We start from the raw sequence: 25,896 nt of genomic DNA, 5'->3' as shown, positions 1-25,896 counted from the left end.
AGATATGTGGACACAGTTGGCAACAGGCTTTGTTTGTTGCAGATAGGTTCCTGGGTTAGTGGTTCTGTTGTGTGGTGTGTGGTTGCTGGTGAGTATTTGCTTCAGGTTGTGGGGGCTGTCTGTAAGCAAGGACTGGCCTGTCTCCCAAGATCTGTGAGAGTGATGGGTTGTCCTTCAGGATAGGTTGTAGATCCTTGATGATGCGTTGGAGAGGTTTTAGTTGGGGGATGAAGGTGATGGCTAGTGGCGTTCTGTTTTTTTCTTTGTTGGGCCTGTCCTGTAGTAGGTGACTTCTGGGTACTCTTCTGGTTCTGTCAATTCCGCACAGACACACCCCTGGAACCCTGACCTGGGGTATTCTGTCTGCTACCCAAGATCCATAAACCTGGAAATCCTGGACGCCCCATCATCTCAGGCATTGGCACTCTGACAGCAGGATTGTCTGGCTGTGTAGACTCCCTCATCAGGCCCTACGCTACCAGCACTCCCAGCTATCTTCGAGACACCACTGACTTCCTGAGGAAACTACAGTCCATCGGTGATCTTTCTGAAAACACCATCCTGGACACTATGGATGTAGAAGCCCTCTACACCAACGTTCCACACAAAGATGGACTACAAGCTGTCAGGAACAGTATCCCCGATAATGTTACGGCAAACCTGGTGGCTGAACTTTGTGACTTTGTCCTCACCCATAACTATTTCACATTTGGGGAGAATGTATACCTTCAAATCAGCGGCACTGCTATGGGTACCCGCATGGCCCCACAGTATACCAACATTTTTATGGCTGACTTGGAACAACGCTTCCTCAGCTCTCGTCCCCTAATGTCCCTACTCTACTTGCGCTATATTGATGACATCTTCATCATCTGGACCCATGGAAAAGAAGCCCTTGAGGAATTCCACCATGATTTCAACAATTTCCATCCCACCATCAACCTCAGCCTGGATCAGTCCACACTAGAGATCCACTTCCTGGACACTACGGTGCTAATAAGCGATGGTCACATAAACACCACCCTATACCGGAAACCTACTGACAGCTATTCCTACCTACATGCCTCCAGCTTTCACCCAGACCACACCACACGATCCATCGTCTACAGCCAAGCTCTACGATACAACCGCATTTGCTCCAACCCCTCAGACAGAGACAAACAACTGCAAGAGCTCTATCAAGCATTCTTACAACTACAATACCCACCTGCTGAAGTGAAGAAACAAATTGACAGAGCCAGAAGAGTACCCAGAAGTACCTACTACAGGACAGGCCCAACAAAGATAATAACAGAATGCCACTAGCCATCACCTTCATCCCCCAACTAAAACCCCTCCAACGCATCATCAAGGCTCTACAACCCTGGTGGGGACAGACTATTGCTTAATAATAATACCACTTTCTTTTACAAATTTCCTTGCTAATTGCAGGAAAAACAGAAGAATTACCTCCAGGCTGTACTGATTTTGTTCTATAGTCAGGCTAGTGAATTATCCCACTCACTGGTCATTTATGAAATTCATGAGATGGTGTACCTCAGTTTCCCCTCTTGTACAACAGACCATTTTTGCAATAGTTTCTCTGCTGTACCAAGCTTTAAGTTTATTCTCAGGTAATAGCTGAGACACAGCTTCAGATTTTAGTACTACGCACGCGCACACGCACGCACACACACACACACCCCTTAAGGTTAACCTGTCCCCCTTATTTTCAGGCTTGACTTGTTTTTTCACCTCCCTTTCCTGGAGGGCCATAATCTGAGTCTTCTAGTAGCTTGTTTGCTGACCAGATGTATTCATTATTTGCAGCTCCTTTGTGCCCATCAGCTAGGTAACTTGCATTTACACAGAGGCTTACTAGCTTGCTTTTGGATCCAAAGCTTTTAGCAGCTCAGACACTGTCTTAAAAGGGAAACATTTTACTTCCACTAGAGTTCTGATTACTTTCCACTTTCATCTCCTGCTCCAAAACACACAGAGATCTGAGAAAGAAAGCACAACCTATTGTGGTCCCTTTTGGAGCCCTAATAGGATTTTAATTAAGTACCATGTTTTATTTGCATTTCTTTTACCCCTTCCCCAATATACACTGCACACGTCGTGGGAAAATGCATATTCCTTCCATATAGTTTAACCTCCATAACATTATATTAGCCATAATAATTTTATACAAGGTGTAACTGCCTCCCCCATGCCCACACAGTTTTCATGCACACCCACCAAAGCAACAATCTGATCCCCCAGAGCCACGCCAAGGCTCAGTGTTCCCATCATTCTTCCCCTTTTCCTTTTCTTTTACCACATAAAATTCTCTTTTGCCTAACATTTCTTGCACTGTGATTACTCTCTTTTACACAACTGTACCCCGATTACACTTCCATCTTGTACAACTAGACACAACCAGGGGCAGCCAAGTTAAGTTCCAATAGAAACCCCTTACATCCTTTATTGATTTTGATTACATTACCCAAAAGTCAAATAATTTTGATCAGATTCTCTCTCTGCCTGCTGCCTGCAGCAGTCCCTCATAGACCATTTCTGTGGGAAAAGGGCCCATTTTCCCTCAGAATAGCTGTAAAGGCTTCTGTGGACAGAAGCACAGTGGTGGTAGTAGCCACTCTACCTGACCCCCTTGGAAAATTTAATTACCAAGCTTCCATCCAATGTGACTGCACAGAGTTGCACATACAGTTACATTTATGTAACTGGGTTTTATCATTAAACAGAAACTTTCTTCTTGACATCTCACATAAGTGTCCAAAGTACCCTCCATTAAAACTTCAGAAAAACAAAAGAGTGTGGAAAGGCAGGTTGCACTTTGAAACTTTTTCCCCCCCCTTCTTTCTCTCCACTCCCCCAGGACCAAGTCCCAGCTCCAGTCTCTAAAGGTAGTCTGTTAACTCTGCTTTTGACTTTAAACCCTGTTGTGCCAAATCACCTTTCACTACCCCTAACTAATTTACTACCCTTCAGCAGCCCTTGCTGAAGCAGCACCAAACTTGAAAGATTACTGGCAGCTTCCCATAATGCTGCCCTTGCTTCAAACCTCTCACAAGCAGACTGAAGTGCCTCCTTTCCATGGAAGGCATTCAGTCCCCATGGGCAGGGACCTTCTTCCACTACCCATATACCAAGGAGGGTGGGCTCCTCAGCCACCCCCTGTCCCTCTGGGTCCCCTAACACTTCCTCCATTTCCTTTTTAATCTCATCCCAGGTTGACCCCTGCACCTGGTATGGGTCCTAGTTCTTCCTTACCCATTTATCTAAAAAATCCTTTACCCTGGCTTGCCAGAACCTGCAACTACCATCATGAGAGTTCGCGATACCTCCTCCAAGCAGCTGCGCGGACTGTTGGGGAGGGGAACTTACAGGCTGCCACTCACCTATCCAATGAGATGCATCTGAGTCACTGGCACCAAGATGTTAGGGGGCTTATTCCTTCACCCACTTACTTCCCTGGTCCTTCTCGCATGAACAGAGAGCAACAATACCCGAAGTCCAAAGGTGCAAACAATTCGATGTTTTTTGGGGTGAACTTCCAGCAGGCATGATTTCAGTTTCCTTCCTTAGTGTCCCCCTTCCCAGCTCTGACACCACAGAGCCTTACACCTGTGTCCCTGTTCCCATTCCTGCCCTTAGCCAAACATGATTCCAGTTTCCCCTCCCCCATTCTCCGTTCCCATTCCCCCCCCACACCCACCCACCCACCCACTCACTCACTCACTCACTCACTTCCTGATTCACTGCAGACTATATAGTAAAACTTGAGTTCTGCTTAGCTATACCTTAACCAGTCATTTTCCTGAAATTTAACTAACCAGTCCTAACATATTGTAACATGATCATGTAACCAATTATATCCCAGCACCTTAATTATACAGCAGACAGAAACAATCACAGAACCAGACAGAGATTATACAGACAAACAATGGCAAAGTGGGAACTATAATGACAAAACAATACAGAAGTGAGGATTTCACATCCCAGCTATTGATAAGTGAGTTCTTGCCAGACAGGATGCTATCAAACTAAGTTTCCTTTTACATCTTCTAGGCACTTCCCTTTCTCTGGAAGTGACAGACATTATCAGGACAGGATTGTATTCCTAACAGCCCAATAGCACCTTATTTCAATGGGACTAGTTTGGAATGTGAGCATGTGACTGGTCGCTTCCCAGCTTATGGCTGCCTCTGTTGCTTAGCCAAAGGCCTTAGCCTAAGAACAGGGCCTCAGACTGTCACAATAAGAGAAGGACCTTACACTGGCAGACAGTGATTTTGATTCTTTCTTTTATACCTCTAACTAGCCAAGTGATAAGAATACACCTAAATTCTTAAAGTACAGGCCTTTGCAGACAGGCCTGAATATCTATATCCTAACAGTGTCAAACTTGCCCAGGTCAATTCAGTTACTGATCCATGTCATACTTAATAGTTTGCACTTAAAAGAAGAGCTGGAAGAGAAAAAAGGAAAGTACAAAGGGGGGAATAAACAAAGAAAAACCCAGAAGACTGATTTTTTTTTTCTCTCTCATAGTAGTTGCACAGAATACCTATCTTAAAATTTCCTTCCTGTGGTTCAGGGGACATGCCTCATCTATCTTAGCTACATCTAGGATATTGTTGGAAACCATATTGCTGTTACCTACCAAAACGAGTTTGATCTTTGAAATATGATTAGTGCTTTGGTAGACAGTTGGGATGCAATGACTTCAAGTCCTTTCTGTACTTCTCTGAAAGTGTCCTGTGGGTAGACTTTAAAGGGTTCAGTTGAGCAGCTAGATTTGTTCAGCACTAAGCAGAGGTTGAAAAAGAGAAGGAGTCAGGTTGTTCTTCCATGGAATTTCTACTGAATCAATCCTTTAGATAGTAATTTTGTTGTTTTTCAGCAAGAAGTGTGCTCCAGTAATTATAAACAATCAATCTGTTTTTGTTTGTTTGTTAGTTTCTAGTGCCAAACTGAAAAGGAAAAAGAACTGGTTTGGAACAGCCATTTATACAGAATTAGTTGCAGATGGAGAAATCAAGAAAACAGCAAAATCAAATAGTTCTTCAAATCCAAAATGGGATGAACAGTTGACTGTGTAAGTAGAAAAGCTTTTTCTAACTTCGTAAAATATAATTTATTAATCAAACGTTAGAGACAAATAGTTACCAAACTCTGCCGTTGGCTGCATACACACAACTTCCTTTAACTTCATTGAAAGTTGCATGTATCTAATGGCAATATTTATCCTAAAATAACTATTGTTGCTCAGTGTGTATATGAGGTGTCTTGGCAAGTTTATTTCTAAACAGGAGTGGGATATCTTTATATACGCTTGATGCACGACTGTATATCTCTTGCACTGTGGACTCTGTTCAGCTCAGTCCATGCTGTGTAGGAATGCTTACAGGATGTTGCCAGCTGGATGCATCAGTAATCTTGTTCTCACCCATAGGAAAACAGAAATCCTGTTGCTGGATAGAGATTGTTTTGAGGAGGGTCATTCTTTCTTTGTGTTATCCTTCGAGAGGTACAGTCAGAGGTACTTCATCAAATTGAGAATCTTGATATTGCTTTTGACCACAAACATTTCATGGAAAGCCAATGATGTGGTATCTGCCATGTTCTAGGGTGCAGTTAATATCAATGAGAAGTAGAGTCATCACTTGTATTTCAGCCCTGAGTGCCCCAAAATGCTTCTGCTACTTGTGGCTCCGTGTCTGGGACATACATACAGACAGCATCCACTTCATGTTCTGTATGCTGTACAGCTCTGATTCAACCAATTTGAATCCAACAGCCAGCCAGCAGTTATCATAGACACACTTCTGTCTTTATTAGACATGGTTAATGTTAGCAGGTGATCCCAACACAACTCCAGTCCTGAACTTCCACAAACCTGTGTGCTCTGATATGTCCAGCCCTCTCCTGCAATATTCAGAGGAATAAGAAGACCAAACACACCAGTTTGCCACATTAACTGGAGTTGACATTAACTTTGGTACAACACAGCACTGTTAGTTTAATTGTAAAACAAGTTGATTAGCAAAAGAAGATACAATTTTAAGTGAGTTCAAGTACAAGTGATAAAGTTATAGATGGTTACAAACAAATAAAAGTGAGAACACACATGAAAAGTCTAAAACTTCATCTAGTAAGTTTTGGTTCAAGACTTTGTTCAAGGTGGCCTTTCTCTCCCACAGTCTTCCAGCAAGATAGTGATTGACCTTCTCCTTAGTCAGAGGTCCAAAGGTGCTGGTGTCTTTGTCTTTGTAGGTAAAAGAGATAATTTGGGGGTCTATGCCCCTTTCTTTTATAGTCCAGTGAATCTTGGAAGTGAATTCTTCTGAAGGATACCCCTCAAAGTAAAGGCTATTCTAGCTGTGGGGAAAGTGATATGGAGTCTGGTGGAGAAGGAAGCACTGTGCTCTTTCATCCCCCATTTGTGGTTGCTGAAATGAAAATTGTTCTATTTCTTGCCATCTCTTCTCTCTGCTGTCTTGATGAGTCAGTTTACTACTTATATGTAAAATGGGGTAAACACACACCCCTTTGTTTAGGGTAGTCCTGTCTGATAATTTTTTCCCTGGAAGGGCTGTCTGGTTTTGAACCTGTGCTAATAACATTATAGAGGGGGAATTCATGACTTTATATGTAAAGTTGCAACATACTTTTTATCATGATGATATTGACCAGGGAGGAGTTAGTTTTCAAATGATACCTTACAAGGCATATTTTGTACAAAGATTATTAGAATAATGTGCAAGGTGTGAATCCAAGGGTGGTTTGGGTCACAATATCAATACCTGTGCTTTAATTTCACAATTTGTGTTGAGAGCAGCTTCACTCATAAGGCCTTGTGTAAACACTATAGACCATTGTGATGACAAGCTTACACTGTTGTCATTTTCTTTTAGCCGGGTTTTTAGTAGATCATCTGTGTTACTTACTTACAGTTTGTTGTGAATGAAGCAACATATTTGCTCATTAGTTTGAGTAACCATGATCTATGTTGTCTGCCTATAATATAGTCATCTATTAAAGAATTACTTTACATTACTTATTTACATTACTTTAAAGAAAATCAATAGAGATAGTTTAAGGTTTCGAACAATGTTGGCCCATGCTGTAGTTGAGATCTTGTTTTGAAGGATACCTATTCTCAGGCTCCCACGTTGTCTTTAATTGGCAGGCAATTATGCCTTTGTAGCAGTAGCCCCTAAAGTGCAAAGTTTGCTTCCCAACTCTTAAAAAAACCGAAAAATTTTCCCCAAAAAGTATTTGTAATATAACCACTGTTTTGTTCCATTTTGGTTGCCTTGCCTCTTTCCTCCCAGTGGTGTATTTTAGTCTCATCACTTGGCGTGGGTTTTTTTTGTTTTAATTTTAAGAGCATTTTTAAAAATTGTTTTTAATATTGTATATTCTATGTGTGTGCAATTCTTAAATTAATATGTTTGAGGGCATCTGAGCAGTTAATTTCAGTATTCTTGATCAGTGGTGGCTATTCAGCGGTCTCTCTAATGATACAAGCTGAAAATCAAATATTTGTCAATAGAAAAAAATAGGAAGTTTGTATTTAAAATTATGTATGGGGGAAAACGATCTCAATAATTGAAATCTGAGTTTGATGTAAGTAGTTATGTTCCCAAGTATTTTCACACTATTGTAATAACATACCTTAGTCCTGATCTGTGCCTGAAAGATGTTACGTTGATTTTTCTGTTTCACAGTGCTTTTGTGATATAGTTTAAAAAAGAAACCAAAACTTTTCACTACCAAAAATTACAGTAGTTATGGGGAAACTGATTAAAATAGATAATACATTTATAATAGTGAAAGATGAGTACCTACACCTTAATTTTTTTTTTAAAAAATATTTTATATACAGGAATGTGACTCCACAGACTACGTTGGAATTTCGAGTGTGGAGCCATCACACTTTAAAAGCTGATGCTTTACTAGGAAGAGCCACTGTAGACTTGAGACAAGCTTTGGAAATGCACAATAGAAAATGTAAGTTTTCATGGATGGCCTATTAAGGAAAAAAAATCGATCATTTCAGTTATATTAATTTTGGTAGTTTTGATGTAATGACAAAAAATTGTCATGTAATTTAAAACAGACCTTCAGGGCCTGACTCTTTGAGTTATAGAGAGAGATTTAAATTTATAGTGAGAGAGAAATGATTTCAAATAATAGTATATGATATGGATATAAACTGGTCATTGGGAAGTTTAGACTTGAAATTCGACAAAGGTTTCTAACCATCAGAGGAGTGAAGTTTTGGAATAGCCTTCCAAGGGAAGCGGTGGGGGCAAAAGACCTATCTGGCTTTGATTAAACTCGATAAGTTTATGGAGGAGATGGTATGATGGGATAACATGGTTTTGGCAATTAATTGATCTTTAAATATTCATGGTAAATAGGCCCAATGGCCTGTGATGGGATGTTAGATGGGCTGGGATCTGAGTTACTACAGAGAATTCTTTCCTGGGTATCTGGCTGGTGAATCTTGCCCATATGCTCAGGGTTTAGCTGATTGCCATATTTGGGGTCGGGAAGGAGTTTTGGGCAGATTGGAAGAGGCCCTGGAGGTTTTTTTGCCTTCCTCTGTAGCATGGGGCACGGGTCAGTTGCTGGAGGATTCTCTGCTCCTTGAAGTCTTGAAACCACGATTTGAGGACTTCAGTAACACAGACATAGGTGAGAGGTTTATCGCAGGAGTGGGTGGGTGAGATTCTGTGGCCTGCATTGTGCAGGAGGTCAGACTAGATGGTCATAGTGGTCCCTTCTGACCTTAATATCTATGAATCTATGAACTACTGAAAAAAGTGAGAGGAAACTATTAAATAAAGATATGAGGATATATATTTTCTCTGATTAGTTACAGAATTTCCATTGTGTAGCAGGATCTATTGCAACCCCCCCAAATGGCCAAACATTTCATGCAACCCCCCAAATGAAAAAATGTTTAGCCATGTACAAGGCTCTCTAGTCTTCCCTGGATTAATAATTTAACAGGCCAACTTTCACACCACTGTGATAGATAGTATTAGACTCCAATGTCGAACAAAATTATTGACCCTTCCTTCAGGATGGATTGATTATGAATCACTGATTTTAAGCATGATTTAAATCCGCATGCTGGAAATCTTGATTTAAATAGTTGATTTTAATCATGTTTTGCATTTGTACTGCTTAGTTATTTTCTTGAAGGATGATTGATTCTCATTTGTTGGTAACCATTAAAACATGTAGATTTGCAACTAAATATAGACTTCACACTAAATTCAGTGTCTCTCTTTGCTAATGAGGAGGATGCGCTATACTTATACACATTTATGTAAGCAGTTATATAGCTTATATTATGTTTATTCAAATTCTTAATTTTTACATTATTTTATTACGTTAGAAAACAGTGAATGATGTATTTCTTATTTACTAGATTGTTTTTATTTGTGACTTGTGTGAAGCTCTATTTGGATGGAAATTCAAATTAAATTAAATTAAAAAACAAAACCATCATAAATTATTTTAGTACATAAAATGAGTTTAAAAGTGATGACTACATAAGAAAGTTTAACAAAAGTTTATCAAAACATGTTTTGCATTATAACTAACTGATTTATTCAACAAAAAAAGTATCTGTAGTTAGTCAATTGAACAGATTATTTTGGGTCACTGTGTCCTTTAGGATTTTAAAATTTGTAAGTCTCATCCTCTCACACTTGGTTTTTATTCACTGGATGAGGAAAACAAGTTTTCCTGGTTTTTCAACTCCCTGTTGGCTTCTTAGCTTCGAATTAATTAGTCATTAAGCTTAACTAGTTGAATAAAGCGTAATGAAGAAATTATTCTCTCTGCACCAGCAGTAGAGGCTACTGGTGTCAAAAGCTGGTTTAGTACTTCAACAAATTCTGGTTCTAGGTGCTTAGCCAGTGACTTCCACCAGTTCAGTGGTGTGACTTTCTTTAAAACTTATGGTAAACATATACTAAATATCTTTGTATTTAGTTTAAATGATTTTAATAGATCATAATAACATAGTACATTAGTGATTATCACCTACATTTTCTCTTGCATAAGGAAACCTCCCTGATGCCTATTGCCCCTGCCAGAAGAGTTAATGAGCTACAAGATTTTTATGTCGTCTTCTCCTTTTTTAATTTTTTCATTAGAACATGAAAGTGGTGATTCATACTTTTAAATTTCACCCCCAAATGGCATTGAAATTCCAGCTAAACCAATAGCTCAATCTCATTTTTCCCAATCTATAGATGTCATACAAAACCTCAGAATTTATAATGAGGGAAAACTGAGAATGTAAAAAATGTTTCTTTACATTTTTCTTACTTATTAGAAGACATCCAAAGGGGAACCCACCTCTAAGTGGAATGTCTTCATTCGTATTATGAAGATGCCAGACGTGGCTCCATAGTTAAGACATGTTTTCTGTTTTGCACTTCGAGCAGAGATTCAACCTTGTTTATGTGTTAAATATACAGAATATCCTCTCCAAAACTTAGTGCTTCCACTTTGAGCTCAGAAAATTCAAGTGTATTCAGAATTGAGTTATAATTAATTTAAAAATGGGTTCTTTAAGTAATTTAGCATGTTAGATTGTTTTTGTCCCAAATCTTAGTAACATAATAGCACAGTCTTTAAACTTTCCATATAGAGAAAATAAAATTTTAAAAAAGGCTGATAATACATATCTTAAAACAATTAGAAATATCTTATGGGAGCGTTTGCTTTGGGTTTCTTGTTTAGTGTTTGTGTATGACATTTTTGTAATAAAAAAAGGGAAATTCTAAGACAAAAGGACAACAGCAAGATTTGAAATGTAGTTAAGGCACACAAACAACATTAACGCTGCCCTGTAAGAGGGGAACTAATGAAAACTGTTTTTAAAGATGCAGCTAATCTGAGACCACAAACACTAAAATCCCTACAACTTAAGTTTGTTATTGCATGACTTTGCTACAGATGACTGTTAAAATTCTTTATTTTCATCCTTAATGAGTTTGGATTTTTTTTTAAGGATAACTTAAGTATAAGTCCAAATTTTCTGGATTGGTAGTGCTTGGTTTTTCTTTGAGTGCTTGCTCATGTCCATTCCATTCCGCTACATGTACTGATGCCAGAAGTTTTTCCCTCAGTGATATCCATAGGGGACCAGCTCTGGCGCCCTCTCCAGTGGAGTGTGTATGCCGTGGTATGAGGGGCACTGCTGGCTCTCCCCACCCTCAGTTCCTTCTTACTGCCAGTGATGGTGCTAGACCATTTCCTTGCCTCAGCTAACCTGTGTCTCAACTGCTCGTTGTGAGCTATTTTACTGCATATTGTTGTTAAAAGTCGTTAGTTTAGTTCCATTAGTGTAGCTAGTGTTAGTTCATAGTCCCAGATGGGACTTAGCCTAGGGACGGGGCATGCCCCGGTCCCTGGGCTTCAAACCCTACGACTGCTGCAAAAAACCTATGCCAGTGACCCCCCACAGTAGCTGTCTAAGGTGCTTGGAGGACACTCATGTTAGCGACAAGTGTCGCATTTGTAGGAGTTTTAAACCTCGGACCAAGAAGGAGCAGGACATTTGTCTCAAAGCACTCCTTATGGAGTCGGCACTTGCACCGGCACAAGAGCTGTCCAGATCAGACTCTGCTTCTAGCACCGTGGCTGATCCCCGTCCTTGGTACCGGCAAAGAAAGGCCAGGGTGGGACCTTTTTCTGCATCCTGAAGGGGAAGGAGAGGGCTGGAGGAGAGCAAAGACCTGTGAGGGGCAGCTCTTTGCCTCTGGATGGAGGTCGGTCCCCAGCTTCCGCCGAGTGGGCTAGTCCACTTCAGGAAGCACCCGCCACCCTAGAAAGTGGCATGGGCATTCGGCACCTGGCAGTGCCATCTACACTGGAGGCCCTGCATGCTGCTAAGGACATCCTGTCCCTACTGGTGCCGCCCACGCCTGTTACAGCCGTACCCCGCTGCAGGAATAAACCTGACTTGGGATCCTTCCAACAGTCCCCATCAGTGTGGCACCGCTCCTCACCCCAAGGAGTGTCCCGCCAGCACTCACTTGTGCAGAGCCACCATGCCCCGAACACAGGTCAGCCCACCCGTCAGAGTCCCCCGCGTCAGTCCCTGGATGCCAGGCGGCACTCTTCAGGCTCGAAGCGGCGATCGCCAGTGGAACAGTGCAGACCAGCAGAGGTGTGCCCGTCCCTGCATCTCCAGTGGCGAGAGTGCCCTAGCCGCTCTCCCAGTGTGCGGCATTGCTGGTCTTGGAAGCCCTATTACTTGTCACCGGAGCGCTGGTACAGATTGTCATGGTCACTCCAATGTACCCTGGCACGGCGACCTACTCGCTCCAGCTCAACGGACCGGCAACGCTTGCTGAGTGTTAGGTGTAGATCGCCGAGTTCCTGTTGCCGACCTGCCTAACGACGCCACTGATCCCCTGTGTCACGGCACAGAAAGTCATTGCCCTTGTGCAGATCCCCAGCGGAGCCTCAGGGCCAGCACCGACGTGACCAGGGTAAACAGTTGGCCTTGGCACTGTCCTGATCCCCACCGGACGTGGCCCGTCCGCCTCGGGCTCCATTAGCGAGGAGTCCCTGCCAGCGGGCCAGGGTCACTCATCGGGGGTATCGGCATTCCCCACAAGACCACTGGCCTGCCCCCTGGCACCTCCCGGGGGGTTCCTGCAGCCTTCACAAGGGTGTAGGTCAACCTCGGGGGCATTGGATAAGCAGTCGGTGATGATCTGCCTGCCCTGTCCGTCCCCTCCCCCCCCCCCCCCGACATGGAGGTGACACTGGAGAGGACCCCTCAGGGTCTCTCGGTCCTAATGGAGGTGCTCGTGGAGGAGGCGTCGGTGGTGGCAGACCTGCCAGTACCCACCACCTCTTCATCCTCGCTCAGTGAGGCGATTACGGGTCTTCTCACCCGGTCCCCAGGTTGATGCCAAGGTTCATCAAGATCTTCTGAAGAGCGTTGCCTCAAACCAGCAGCTAGAAGCCGATGAGCTGTAGGAGCCTTCAGACTTCCTCTTTGACTTGCTGAGTTCGGCTGCCCCTGCTATGGTGGCACTGCCAGTGCATGAGGGAGTGGCAAAAATTACCCAGTCCCTGTGGCAGACGCCCTTGTCGCTGCCCCCCATGTCCAAGTGGGCAATACGCAAATATTATGTGCCGGCTAGAGGTTATGAATACCTTTACACCCATCCTGCCCCAAGCTCACTGGTGGTGTCGGCCTTTAATGAGCACAAAAGGTAGGGTCAGCTAGGTGTGATGCCTAAAAATAATAGAGGCAAAAGGCTCGATCTCTTCGGAAGAAAAATTTATTCATCTTCCAGCCTCCAGCTATGAGTAGCGAACCATCAGGCCTTGCTCGGCCTCTATGACTTTAACATCTGGCATCCATGGCTAAGTCTTCGAACTCGCAGCCTGAGGACCCCAGGAAAGAATTCCTGGCGATCCTCGATGAGGGCAAGGTGGTGTGAGGACAGCCCTCCAAGTGGTCTCAGATGCAGCGGACTCTGCAGCCTGAACCATGGCCTCGGCTATAGCCCTGAGCCGAGTGTGACGGGTTGGATCACAGAAAACTCCTTGGGAACTGCCAACTGATGTGCTGAGACTACCCCTGAGCCTATTTCCTTTGGCAGCTTGGGACTTCAGTGCCCTGCCTGGTTTGAGCCAGACACACTAGCCTGCTGCAAACCCAGACCCAGGTCTAAACCACATCCCCCAACAGCTGCAGGCTTAACTGAAAACAGCTTAAGAAGTGTTTCTGTCTCTAACACTCAGATGCTCAGTTCCCAATGGGGGCCAAACCCCAAATAAATCTGTTTTTACCCTGTATAAAGCTTATACAGGATAAACTCATAAATTGTTTGCCCTCCATAACACTGATAGAGAGAGATGCACAGCTGTTTACCTGCCCCTCCCAGGTATTCATACATACTCTGGGTTAATCAATAAGTAAAAAGTGATTTTATTAAATACAAAAAGTAGGGTTTAAGTGGTTCCAAGTAGTAACAGACAGAACAAAGTGAATTACCAAGCAAAATAAAATAAAACATGCAAGTCTATGCCTAATACAGTAAGAAAGCTGAATACAGACAAAATCTTACCCTCAGAGATGTTTCAATAAGCTTCGATCACAGACTGGATGCTTCCTAGTCTGGGCACAATTCTTTCTCCTGGTACAGTCCTTGTTCCAGCTCAGGTGGTAGCTAGGGGATTTCTCATGACTGCAGCCCCCTTTGTTCTGTTTCACCACCTTATATAGCTTTGGCACAAGGCGGGAATCTTTTGTCCCTCAGGGTTCCCACCCCTCCTCCTAAATGGAAAAGCACCAGGTTCAAGATGGATTTCAGTAACGGGTGACATGGTCACATATCCTGTGTGACCCCAAGCCTTCATTCCTCCCAGCCTGATACACAGAAGGCCTGCAAGCAAACAAAGCCATCCACATTCAATTGTCCTGGTTGATGGGAGCCATCAAGATTCGAAACCACCACTAATGGCCCACACTTTGCGTAACTACAATTGGACCTATGGGTTATATTTCATATTTCTAGTTTCAGATACAAGAGTGATACATTTATACAAATAGGATGACCACATTCAGTAGATTATAAGCTTTGTAATGATACCTTACAAGAGATCTTTTGCATGAGGCATATTCCACTTACATTATATTCACACTCATTAACATATTTTCATAAAATCATATAGAGTGCAACGTCACAATGAGCATCCTGGTTGCAGTCCTCGGGCCTTTCCACAGAGGTTCAGCAGTTGATCCAGAACCTCCCATTCGATGGCCTGGCGCTGTTCTCTGAACAAACAGATGCCAAGTTGCACAGTCTAAAAGACTTGAGGGAAACCCTGCGGACACTGGGCCTGTACACCTTAGGGCTGGCAAGGAAGCGATTTAAGCCACAACAGTTCCAGAGATTGGGCAGTCAGCCTCGGTCCGAGTCCTTCCATAAGTAGGGCAAGACCTATAAGCACCAGAAGGGCCACCACCCGACGTCCTCTGTTCACTCGAGCTCCACCCTCAATCAACAGGGTGGTAAATGGGTGTTTTGAGGGTTCGCTGGAGGGTGACCTTCCAGCCTGTGTCCTGGATCCTGCTTCCCGTTTTTTATCCAACCACCTGTCCCCTTTCCTCACTGCCTGGGCCTCTGTAACATCTGACCAATGTGTCATTAGAACTGTGGCTTATGGTTATACTCTTCAGTTTATTTCTGTCCTGTCCCCCCACTCAACTCTCCTCCCTGTCCCTACTCAGGGACCCCTCTCACGAGAACCTGCTTGCTCAGGAGGTGCACGGCCTTCTGCAGGTGGGAGCTGTGGAGGAAGTCCCCCTAAATTTCAGGGGTAAGAGGTTTTACTCCTGTTATTTTTTTTAATCCCAAAGGCCAAGGGGAGTCTAAGACCCATCCTGGACGTGCGAGATCTCAACAAATATCTCAGGAAGTCGATGTTCTATATCAACAGGCAGGGGGGAGCTTGCTGCTTGGCCATCTGTCAGGAAGCACTTTTGCATCCAGTGCGTGATCTGTCTGGAAGCTTCACATCTCCCTGGTGTCTGGAACATGCTGGTGGATTTCCTCAGCAGGTCCTATTTCTCTCACCACGAGTGGTCGCTCCACTTGGAGGTCACCTGGGTGCTCTTCCAGAAGTGGGGTGGGGGGGGCCTCCCCGGGTGGACCTGTTTGCCACCAGACAGAACAGGAAGTGCCATCAGTTCTGCTCTCTCCAATGCCTCGGCAGGGACGTCCTTTCCAATGCCTTTTTCCTGTCATGGGCGGGAGATTTGATGTATGCTTTCCTGCCGATTCCGTTGATCAGCGAGGTCCTATTGAAAAATCAAAAGATGCAAGTCATTATGATCACCGCAGCGTGGCCTTGCTAGCACTGGTTTGGCATGCTCATGGATCTGGCCATGGCTGCACCATGGTCATTGCCCAGCTGCATGATACCACAGTCGGCTCCTGCACCCAAACCTTCCCTCGCTTCGTCTCACGGCTTGGCTGCTGAGTGGCTGAACCCAGAGGAACAGGCCTGCTCTAGCCAGGTACAGCAGGTTCTCTTGAAAGCAGAAAGCCCTCCACCAGAGTGACTCACCAGGTTCTCCTGCTGGGCATTGGCATGTAGCATGTCTCCAATCAGCGTTCCTTCTAATTGTTTCCACGCATGTGCGGAATGAATTTTGTTATGTGCACCATATCAAGGTAACGTGCAGGTGTTCGCCACCAGTAGAAACCAAAAACTTAGATATAATATATATTTTTAAAAGTTACCATAGGGATAATTACTCCAGCCAGGACAGGTAAAGTCATTTTAGAACTCACTACTCAAAGAATTAAATTTAAGCGTAAGAAAGAAATAAAAATTATGAAATGCATAGACCAATCAAAAACTAAAACACACTGTGAAAGAAGTATCAAGAGGTAACAACAGCAACAACAATACAAGTGTGTGTGCGTGTGTGTGTGGGGGGGGGCATTGCTCCTTTAAGTATGCTGCCCCCACTTTAAGTATGCTGCCTTTTAAAGTAGATCAGCACATGTTCAGACACAGCAGCTGCAAGCAAGCTCCCTCTGTCTTGAGCCCTGTTGTGTCCCCCCTCCTCTGCTCTGTGGAGATGGGATACAGGGGTGGGAGGAGAGGGACACTCTGACGTCAGTGTTCCCCTTTCTCCCTTTGCACAGCAAGAAGGAGGCTCCCAGAACAGCTCCAAGGCAGAGGGCAGGAGCAGTAGGGCAATGTGGGGAGGGACACCTGAAGTGTGTGGCACTTGACAGCCTGCTGGATGGCCACCCAGCCGTGCAGTTTAGGCGGGAATTTAGTTCCCAACCCGGATTACCTGCTCCACCTAAAGCACCAAGGCATTGCGCTTTCGTCCATCAGAGTGCACTGGGCAGCCATATCAGCCTTCCACCCGCGCGTCTAGGGCCAATCAGTATTCTTGCGTGGGATGTCGATGAGGTTCCTAAAGGGCCTTGAAAGGTTCTTCCTGCCGATCCGGGATCTGGTTCCCCAATGGGACCTCAACCTGCTCCTCTCTAGGCTAATGGGCCCGCCCTTCAAGCCTACGGCTTCTTGTTCCATCTCCCATCTGTTGTGGAAAGTTGAGTTCCTTGTAGCCATTACCTTGGTGAGGCGCGTATCCTAGATTAAGGCCCTCATGGCGGAGCCTCCGTATATGATATTCTATAAGGACAAGGTCCAGCTGCGACCCGATCCAGCTTTCCTGCCTAAAGTGGTGTCCCCTTTTCACGTCAACCAGAATATCTTCCTCCCGATGTTCTGTCTGAAGCTTCTCTCCACCAAAGAGGAGAGGTGGCTACACACTTTGGATGTCCAGGGCACCCTAGTGTTCTACCTGGAGCGTACCAAAGCCTTTCACAGGTTGACCCTACTCTTTATGGCAACAGTAGATAGGATGAAGGGCCTCCTGGTGTCCTTGCAGAGGATTTCAAATTGGATCACCACCTGCATCTGGACCTGTTACGAGCTGACTTAGGTCGAGCTGCCACCTGTAGTGATGGCCCACTCTGCTAGGGCTCAAGCATCCTCGGCAGCCTTCTTGGCGCATGTCCCTGTCCCAGATATCTGCAGAGCCACAATGTGGTCTTTGATACGCACACATTCACGGTGCACTACGTCATCACCCAGCAGGCAAGAGACCATGCTGGATTTGGCAGAGCTGTGTTGCAGTCGACATGTCTATGAACTCCTGCCCGCCTTCGGTGGTACTGCTTGGGAGTCACCTACAATGGAATGGATATCAGCAGGCACTCAAGAAGAAAAGACAATTACCGTTTTTTCGCTACTGGTGTTCTTTGAGATCTGTTGCTCATGTCCATTCCATGACCTGCCCTGCTTCCCCGCTGTTGGAGTTTCTGGGAAGAAGGAACTGACGGTGGGGGGAGCCGGCAGCACTCCTTATACCGTGGCATACTCACGCCACTCCAGAGGGCACCAGAGCCAGTCCCCTATGGATACTACTGACGGGAAAAACTTCTGGCACTGATGCATGTGGTGAGCACACATGCCTACCGTGGAATGTCCATTAGCAACACACCGCTAAGAACACCAGTTACGAAAAAAGGTAACTGTCTTTTTTGGTTTAATCATAACATCCCCTTAGTGTTTTTTCTCCTAAATTACTGATACATACACTCAATTTTTAATGCCAGTTTAATATAGTTATTGGTACTGGAATAGTAGAATACACCTGTTATGAAGAGGCCAGCCTTTTTTTGAAAAAATACCTATATATCCCACTAGTGATGTCATTTACTGAAACATACTTTTGCTCAATCTTTTTTCTGATATGCCCGACAGTCATATTGAGTTCAATGCAGATGTTTAATTGGAATTATTTTTTAGACTCTGATAAATGGGTCAAAATGTAGGGCAGGGTTTTTTGGTTTTGTTTCTTTTTAACTAGTCTAGTAATACTCTTACTACTTAATAATCTTCAGAGTTGGGATCTTTATGTTAGTGACAGAAAATTAGCAGGGACTTTATTTTTTTTATTTATTGTTTTGTATTTACTACCTAGTTAGATCCACATTTTTCCTCCTTCCTACTGGTCTTTGGAATTTAGTGATTTTGGGAGATAGTCAAGAATTGAGCACACAAGTTTTGTGTATCTAATAGTTTTAGCTCCCTGTACCTTGTAAAGCATGTTTCAGGATTCACAATCCAGAATTTAGTTCTAGCTGTTTTAAACATTTTGGGTTTGTAAAACTGGCACAAGATTCCAAAAATGCGCCATGGGAACAATAAGCTTGGAGAAATCCAAGTAAATAATCTGTCTGAAGCACTAAACATGTATGGAGCCAATAGTATATGTCCTAGAAACTACCTAATCTAACCATTTCTTTTGCAGTAGGTGTTAGGAGTCTGTAACCTCAGTGTAAATTGATATAACTCCATTGACTTGAGTGGGTGCTCTGCTGATTGATAACCAGCTGAGGATCTGGCCTTAATGTTTCTTCTCCAACAAAGTACATCGGGGTGGGCAAACTTTTTGGCCTGAGGGCCACATAGGGTGTGAAACTGTATGGAGGGCCGGATAGGGAAGGCTGTGCCTTCCCAAACAGCCTGGCCCCTGCCTCCTATCCACCCCCTCCCACTTCCCACCCCCTGCCTGCCCCCTTCAAAACCCCCGACCCATCCAACCACCCTCTCCTGGGACCCCCGCCCCTAACCACCCCCCAGGACCCTACCCCCTGCCTAACCCCCCCCCCTCCCCGTCCCCTGACAGCCCCCCCCCCCAACCTCTGCCCCATCCAACTGTCCCCTGACTGCCCTCCGGGACCCTTTGCCCCTTATCCAACGCCCCGGCCCCTTTACCATGCTGCTCAGAGCAGCATGTCTGGCCGCTGCGCCGGAGCCAGACATGCTGCTACGCTGCCCTGCATGAGTGCACAGCCCCGCTGCCCAGAGCGCTGCCTGCAGGGAAGGGGAGCTAGCCTCCCGGGCCAGGAGCTCAGGGGCCAGGCAGAACGGTCCTGCGGGTCGTAGTTTGCCCACCTCTGAACTACATAGTTGTTCAAAACCTCACACACCCTTAATTAGAATCCCTGATTTTCTGTCAAACCATGCAAATGTTTAGCTGTCCACTACCTACTCTGAAGTTGCACTGACACATGGAGATTCTTGGAGTAAAATCCTGGCTCTGTTGAAGTGAATGGGAGTTTTGCCATTGACTCAGTGAGGCCAGGATTTCACCATTTATCTGTCATCAATCTGTCCTGAGGTTGCAACAGCAGAGTTCCATAAACGTTTCCCATATTCCAGATGTCTTTTGCTGACCTATCCCCGTCCTAGCAATTTACAGCATGGCTCATATTAGCAAAAGTTGTATGTAAAGCTGGACTCCTATTTATGGACTCTACATACTAAACAGTGTACATAATCAAACATGATGATGTTGTAACCCGTGAGATTTTAGGGTTCCCTGCTCTGAGGGAATAGAAAGCAGCAAAATAATAGAAATACGGCTTATTTAAATAAAATGTTAATCAATTACTTTATTCAACAAGCTAGTTCTAAAAATACAAATTAGCAAAACCTGAAGACTTAGAAGAAAATAGATGTATCCGTCATATATATTGGAATAAATCTTTATAGAACTTCTTTCTTTAAGTAGGAGAGAAAACTGTATGTGTATATATATATCAACTATGTAGAATTTTTATATGTAATATAACTTTGTACAAAATATTTTTAGTATGTTTTTGTGGGAGAAACTATTTAATGCTGAATTTATTCTTTTTCCCCTTGTAGTGGAGGGGGTGAAAGAACAATTGAAACTCTCCTTAGAAAACAAGAGTGGCATGGTGCAAACAGGTGAACTGACAGTTGTGCTCGATGGTCTGGTTGTTGAACAAGAATCTCTTACAAACTGCAGTTCACCAGCAGCCAGTAAGTTCAATTAGTAAAATAAAACCCACATGTTTTTGTTAACATTTTAAAAGAAGGAAAAATCTATTTAATGTATTTCTTGTTATTTAGTAGAAGTCCAGCAAAATGGTGATGCTGTACACGAAAACAGAGAAATTTTGGCAAGAACTACATCGAGGTTGGAATTATTATTTTTTACTTTTTGCAGTATTTGAAGTGTAATGGCCATTGTTTCATTTACAATTAGATAATTGAATTTTGCACAGGTGATCAGTTTTGACTTTCAGGCCTTAACTACTTCAGGCCTACACTCCCATGGACTCTGTTTACTGTGTTGCTTGAGTAAGGAAGGATTGCAGCACCAAGGGCCCAGTGCTGTAAATTTGCACGAGTAAGTTTATTCATGCAGGTGTTCCATTGCGTTCATGTGGATTACTTAGGTTAGGGGAATGTAGGTGTTCAGCTTACATCTCTTTTCTTCTGCTGGTAGTCGGGTAGCTTGTGCCTTGTTCTCCAGGTAAGTGGTCAACCTCTTGATGGTTTAGTTTTGTCTTCTGGCTAAACGTATAAGTCCATCAGACCAAACATAGAGTCCACCTGGCCTTGAAATCTGTGAAGTACTGCAGTGGAGCTCAGTGGATCAGGAACTGTGAATGTGGTATTGAGTGCTGAGCTCCTTGCTACCTACTGCTGCTGTGTAAGAGCCAGGCATAGTGCCTCTCTACTACCTTCCTCCTTTAAAATGCTATTGCAAGAGAGGAGGGAAGAAAAGGGCCTGTGTCCCCCATCCTGTCTTCTCTTCTCTGCCCCGCCCCCCCACCTCCATTAGCTCTCTTTCAAGGCCTGATCTCGTGCACATTGAAATCAATGGAAGGACTCCCACTGATTTCAATGGTTATTGAATCAAGCCTTCAAATCAAAGAACTTGCCCACCTAAACCTGAAATGGGGAAGAGAGCCTTGAGTTTAATGTACAGAGACCCACAAGCTTCATCTCTCTATTTATTATGTAGGAGAACAAAGGGTTGCCAGGAGAATAATAGAAACAGGGCACACCTGGTCCTCAAACAGCAGTAGAAGAGAAGCAAGGAGTTCATTACTAAAACTAGCTTTATTGTTACTGGACCACCTAGCAACCTTGCAGTGCTTTCCTTACCCTGCTACTTTCCTTCCATGTGTGTGGTTTTGCTCCCTCTCAGCTGCTACAGATCTGGGGGATGGACACAAGTCGTTCTTCCCTGCCCATCCCAGGTACTGTCCTCTTTATATGTGGAGGTTTGCTTCTGGATCCCCTTGGCCACTAAATATCATTGGGGTGAACACTCAAAATATTATTCCCCAGTTTTCTCTAACATCTTGGGGACTATAATTTTCTTCCTCCTCCTTCCTTTCCACAAAATATTGCCCCAGATTTTTTGAAGATGGGTCAGCTATACCTTCACAGTCCTCCGTCCTGATCTCTCTGGATGTTTGATCTTTGCGGCAGCAGTATTCCCTTCTCTTCAGACAATTCATTTTGTCCCTGATGCTGCTTTTGTACGTGGCCATACCCTGTTGATGTATTAACTTACCTTACATTAAAAAGGAAAATTGCTAATAACACTTGAAAAAAAAATTCTAACATAATTTTAAAAATAACATTCTGATTACAAAGCTCTTCACTGAAAAATAAATACAGCTTAGCTTCACTGATTTAAAAACAAACCAATTCTTTTGACCTTGGTTTAACTGTATTCTGTAGATGCCAGCAAAATCAAATAAGATTTCTAGGTTAGAATAAAAAATAACCAAAAACAAAAGCTGTCTCTGTTGTTGTTTGGTTTATCAGTAACTTAAGTGAATTGATGTTTGCTGTTTTATAACAAAGAAATGTGTGTTTTAACTATTCTCTGCTAAGCCTACTTTTCTGTGACTTGGTCTGTGACAGCACAGGCACTTTGGGTCTTCCTTCCTAACCCTAGTAGGCAGGATGATTAACCACCTTGTCCAGCATTTTTCTGTCTCTAGGGCTCCCTCATCTGCTTGATTTCTGCTTCAGTGCAGCATGCATGAAGGTGACCTTTGTGACTGCCATTTGTCACTTGAGCAGAAAAGGCTAAAACAATATTTAGGGGTCAGGAAGAGTGGAACAGCATCTCAACATATGGTGTTTTCCTGTAGGGGTCCTTTAGTATTTATTTGCCTCTTACTAAGAGAAATCTTTGCTACCTCATTTGTTAGACGGTAACTACTCTGAAGTAATTTCTAGAGATGTGACTGATAAAAGCAGCTGTTCAGCATGCCTAGAGGAGAAAAGAAGCTCATCTGACAAGATGGGGTTCTCTCCAAAGAAGCAGCTGCGGCCATTTTTTGGGAACTCTAGTAGCCAAACTAGCCTGCCCAACTCAGTTATAATGCCATATTGGGGGAAAAATAAATGGAACTTAAAAATCCAGTTGATAAGTATCTGAATTAAAATTACAAAAATAAGCCCCCATGTCCCCATAATTGGTTTAGTTTTACATATATGAACAGTTATCTTCACTCACCAACGGAATAATATTGAAACCTTGCCACTGAGTTTACTTTGTTGTCTTTTGTATTAGATCTTTAAGCGTGTTTCAGTGTAGGCCTTTGTTTTCTATAGTTCTATTTAACATACTGTTTGTATTAATCAAAATCCTCTTTATTTTGCCAAGATCTACCTGTGACATGTCTAATGGAATAGACAATCAAGCTCCTTCAAACTCTGTAATACAGAATGCATTCTGTATACATGCTGTTAATGGAGACAGCACTTCATCTCCTTCTCATGTTGCAGCCAGTCCCAAAAATACACCAGTACCAAAACCACTTTCAACCCAGCCTGCCAACAACAGTGGTAAGAATGAGCATGTTATAAAATGCTGTTCGATAAGGACTTTCTAGTTAATTAAAATCATGTAGTCCAACTTCTGATTGTTTATCTGCCTTTTACTATATACATCTGAGATAAAACCTATAATATTTTCACTTCTGCATGATGAATATAAATCTTAGAATTTCTCCACTTCCTTGAGTCATTCCAGAACACATCAATTTGGAGAACAATATTTTACCTGTTTTATTTTTCTTAAGAGACATCTTGTCATCAAGTAAGGCCTCTATGCCTGAACCAGACCATTGAATCATAACATAGATTGTCTAGAGGAAAGAGTCTGACTTCCTTTACTGGCTCATTTCAAAAATGCTTTTCTAGTGGAGGTGGGAGATAGTAAGTGGATTTCCTGACTGCAAAGAATTGGAAGTACGTTTCCCTACAAGAAGTGCTTTCCAACAAAAATCTGCAAAGATAGAAACAATGTTTGAGGACTTTACATTTCTCTAGTAGCAGGACCTGCTTGTGTCACTGTAGTTCAGCATTTCTGTTGCCATTTATATAACCTATTTTCCAGTGATATGCAAATCAGGTAACGAATCTGCTCTGGGATGAAATATATTTTAGAATTCTCAGCCCAGGATCACTTAAAAGTGCTAATTATTTCTAAAGGGACATTAATTTTTAAATCTGATTTCCATCTGGAAATGTTGTTGTACTGACTATTGTTGCAAGTAACCCCTAAGAGTAATATAGTGGAAAGATATTAGAGATTTTTTTTTCATTTTATTTACTTTGTGCATTTGAATGAATTTTACATATAATCAGTGTTTCCATTTTGTCAATGGTGCATGCCCTTCCTCAGGTCCCATGAAAGTGTGTCTGAGTAACAGGAACAAGTGAAGGTGAACAGACAGAAAGCAGTGGTGTTATTCTCGGGCTTTCCCAAAAGATCTTTATAAACATCACAGGGGAACAGAAAAACCCTCGGTTTTTTAAAGTTATTAAAAAAAACAAAACCATTCAGGACTTAGTATTTAAGGGGTATACTACGTAAAGGGTCCTCTATTAGAAAACAGATCTTAAAAAAATAAAGAAAATCCAAGTTGACTCTGTACCTTTAAGCTGAGGTCCAAATGTCATAGATACTATAAAATTTCATTTGCTTTCTTGTGCTGTTATTGCTAAATGAGATAAGGAACCTCTAAAGAGTGCTTAGTTGATATAGGAAGTGGAGTTGGTAGAAATCTCTCACGTCTGTAGTGAGTCATATTCTAGCATAGTGGTAGAAGATGCAGTTTTGCTGGATGTGACTTTTCCTGAGTTAGACATAAAATGGAGGTCCTTACTGCTTGTGGTATAAAATTAATTACAAGTATTATTACAATATAAAAGGTAACATTTTGTCACTCTTAGACAGTGTTGGATAATAATTCCATAGAGATGCTGCCAGAATTCTCATTGAGGCAGATTCTCGGCTGATGTAAACTTTCATAGTTCTATTGTGGAGCTATGATAGCTGACACCAGCTGAACATCTGCCCCAATTATTTTACTACTTAGAGCTCCCTTTTCTCATCCCATTCAACTATTTTTGTGGGGGTTGAAATTCCTCTTTAGTTAATTAGTTGGGCTACTTTTAAGAAAAAGGTAATTTTAAAAAAAATTGGCAAGTGTGAAGGAAATTGGTGAAATTGTCTGATGATGTGAAAGATAAATATGCTATCTGAATTCTGCAGATCTAATTCTCTTGTGCAGCATGCATCACAGCAGCTGTGAGCTCATAACCATTAGGATATTTGTGATCATTGCAGCGATACTCTTGTGTCTTTGCAGATCCAAATGTTTGATATTAGGGTATATAAATAATTATATCTCATCTGACATCAGTTCCTTTCCTGATTCCTTGTGGGTCAATTGTGGTATTATTACAAGCCCTGTGTTAGGGGCAGCTCATTGTGCTGCCTTTGGAGAAGCCTGAAAGGGAGATTGACTTCCCCGATCACAGTCCCCTTCCCAGTTTTCCTGTTGCGCCAGGGAGAAAGTATGCTGTGCCTCGTCTATACCTTTGCAGGATACAAACCCCAGTACTGCAGTTGTAGGTATGCTGCCAGGTGCATTGAGAGGGTTGAAGCCCCCTTCTCACTCCTGTCCAAGTAGGGGAGTGTAGTTATTCTGAAACGCCTTTGACTCCCTGCATGCTATAAATTGTGGCACAGTGAACGAGCAAAAAGGTGTTCCAAAAGCAACCTCTGCCCCTCATTTCTCTACCCAGGCTTTACATATGGGCCAGCTTAATTAGTCCCTCTACACATTAGCTGTGTTCCCTTGTGCATATGTACTCCTGCTAAGTTCTTTGTTACGTAATGTAATAACTTCCCACTTTCCTGGCCTGTATTTCTAGTCTTCTTGGGAAGATAGACTGGCATAAGTTAGATATAAGAAGTAGAGGGCGGATTCTGATTGATAATTTAAGGACAAACAGATGTAAAGCATTAAAGTGAATGTTGGTTTCTTAAAGAGGTGCTGTCACCTCATTTTAGACCCCAATTTAAAACCCAATCCTACACATATGCATGTGAGTAAGGTTATAGGCATAAGCATTTGTAGTATCTGAACCTCAAATTTCCTGTAAATAAACTTGCATAAA

At 43.0% G+C, this 25,896-nt stretch overlaps 1 protein-coding gene across 3 annotated transcripts in view; it reads left to right on the top strand.

Moving 5' to 3' along the window:
- WWP1 (WW domain containing E3 ubiquitin protein ligase 1) overlaps positions 1–25,896 on the top strand; it is a 171,134-nt gene that overhangs the window by 69,405 nt on the left and 75,833 nt on the right. Inside the window, exons 3-7 of one of the 3 annotated variants that reach the window (XM_077810058.1) lie at positions 4,945–5,083; positions 7,877–8,001; positions 20,296–20,433; positions 20,524–20,590; positions 23,090–23,271. In XM_077810058.1, the coding sequence (XP_077666184.1) occupies positions 4,945–5,083; positions 7,877–8,001; positions 20,296–20,433; positions 20,524–20,590; positions 23,090–23,271 (651 nt within the window). The remainder of the gene's footprint in view (positions 1–4,944; positions 5,084–7,876; positions 8,002–20,295; positions 20,434–20,523; positions 20,591–23,089; positions 23,272–25,896) is intronic. The other 2 variants (XM_077810056.1, XM_077810057.1) reach the window with 2 other exon arrangements.

The sequence above is a fragment of the Eretmochelys imbricata genome, chromosome 2 (genome assembly GCF_965152235.1).
Source record: "Eretmochelys imbricata isolate rEreImb1 chromosome 2, rEreImb1.hap1, whole genome shotgun sequence".
NCBI classification, from domain to species: domain Eukaryota; kingdom Metazoa; phylum Chordata; order Testudines; family Cheloniidae; genus Eretmochelys; species Eretmochelys imbricata.
The sequence above is the reverse complement of the archived record's forward strand: the minus strand, read 5'-3'. Positions and strand labels throughout refer to the sequence as shown.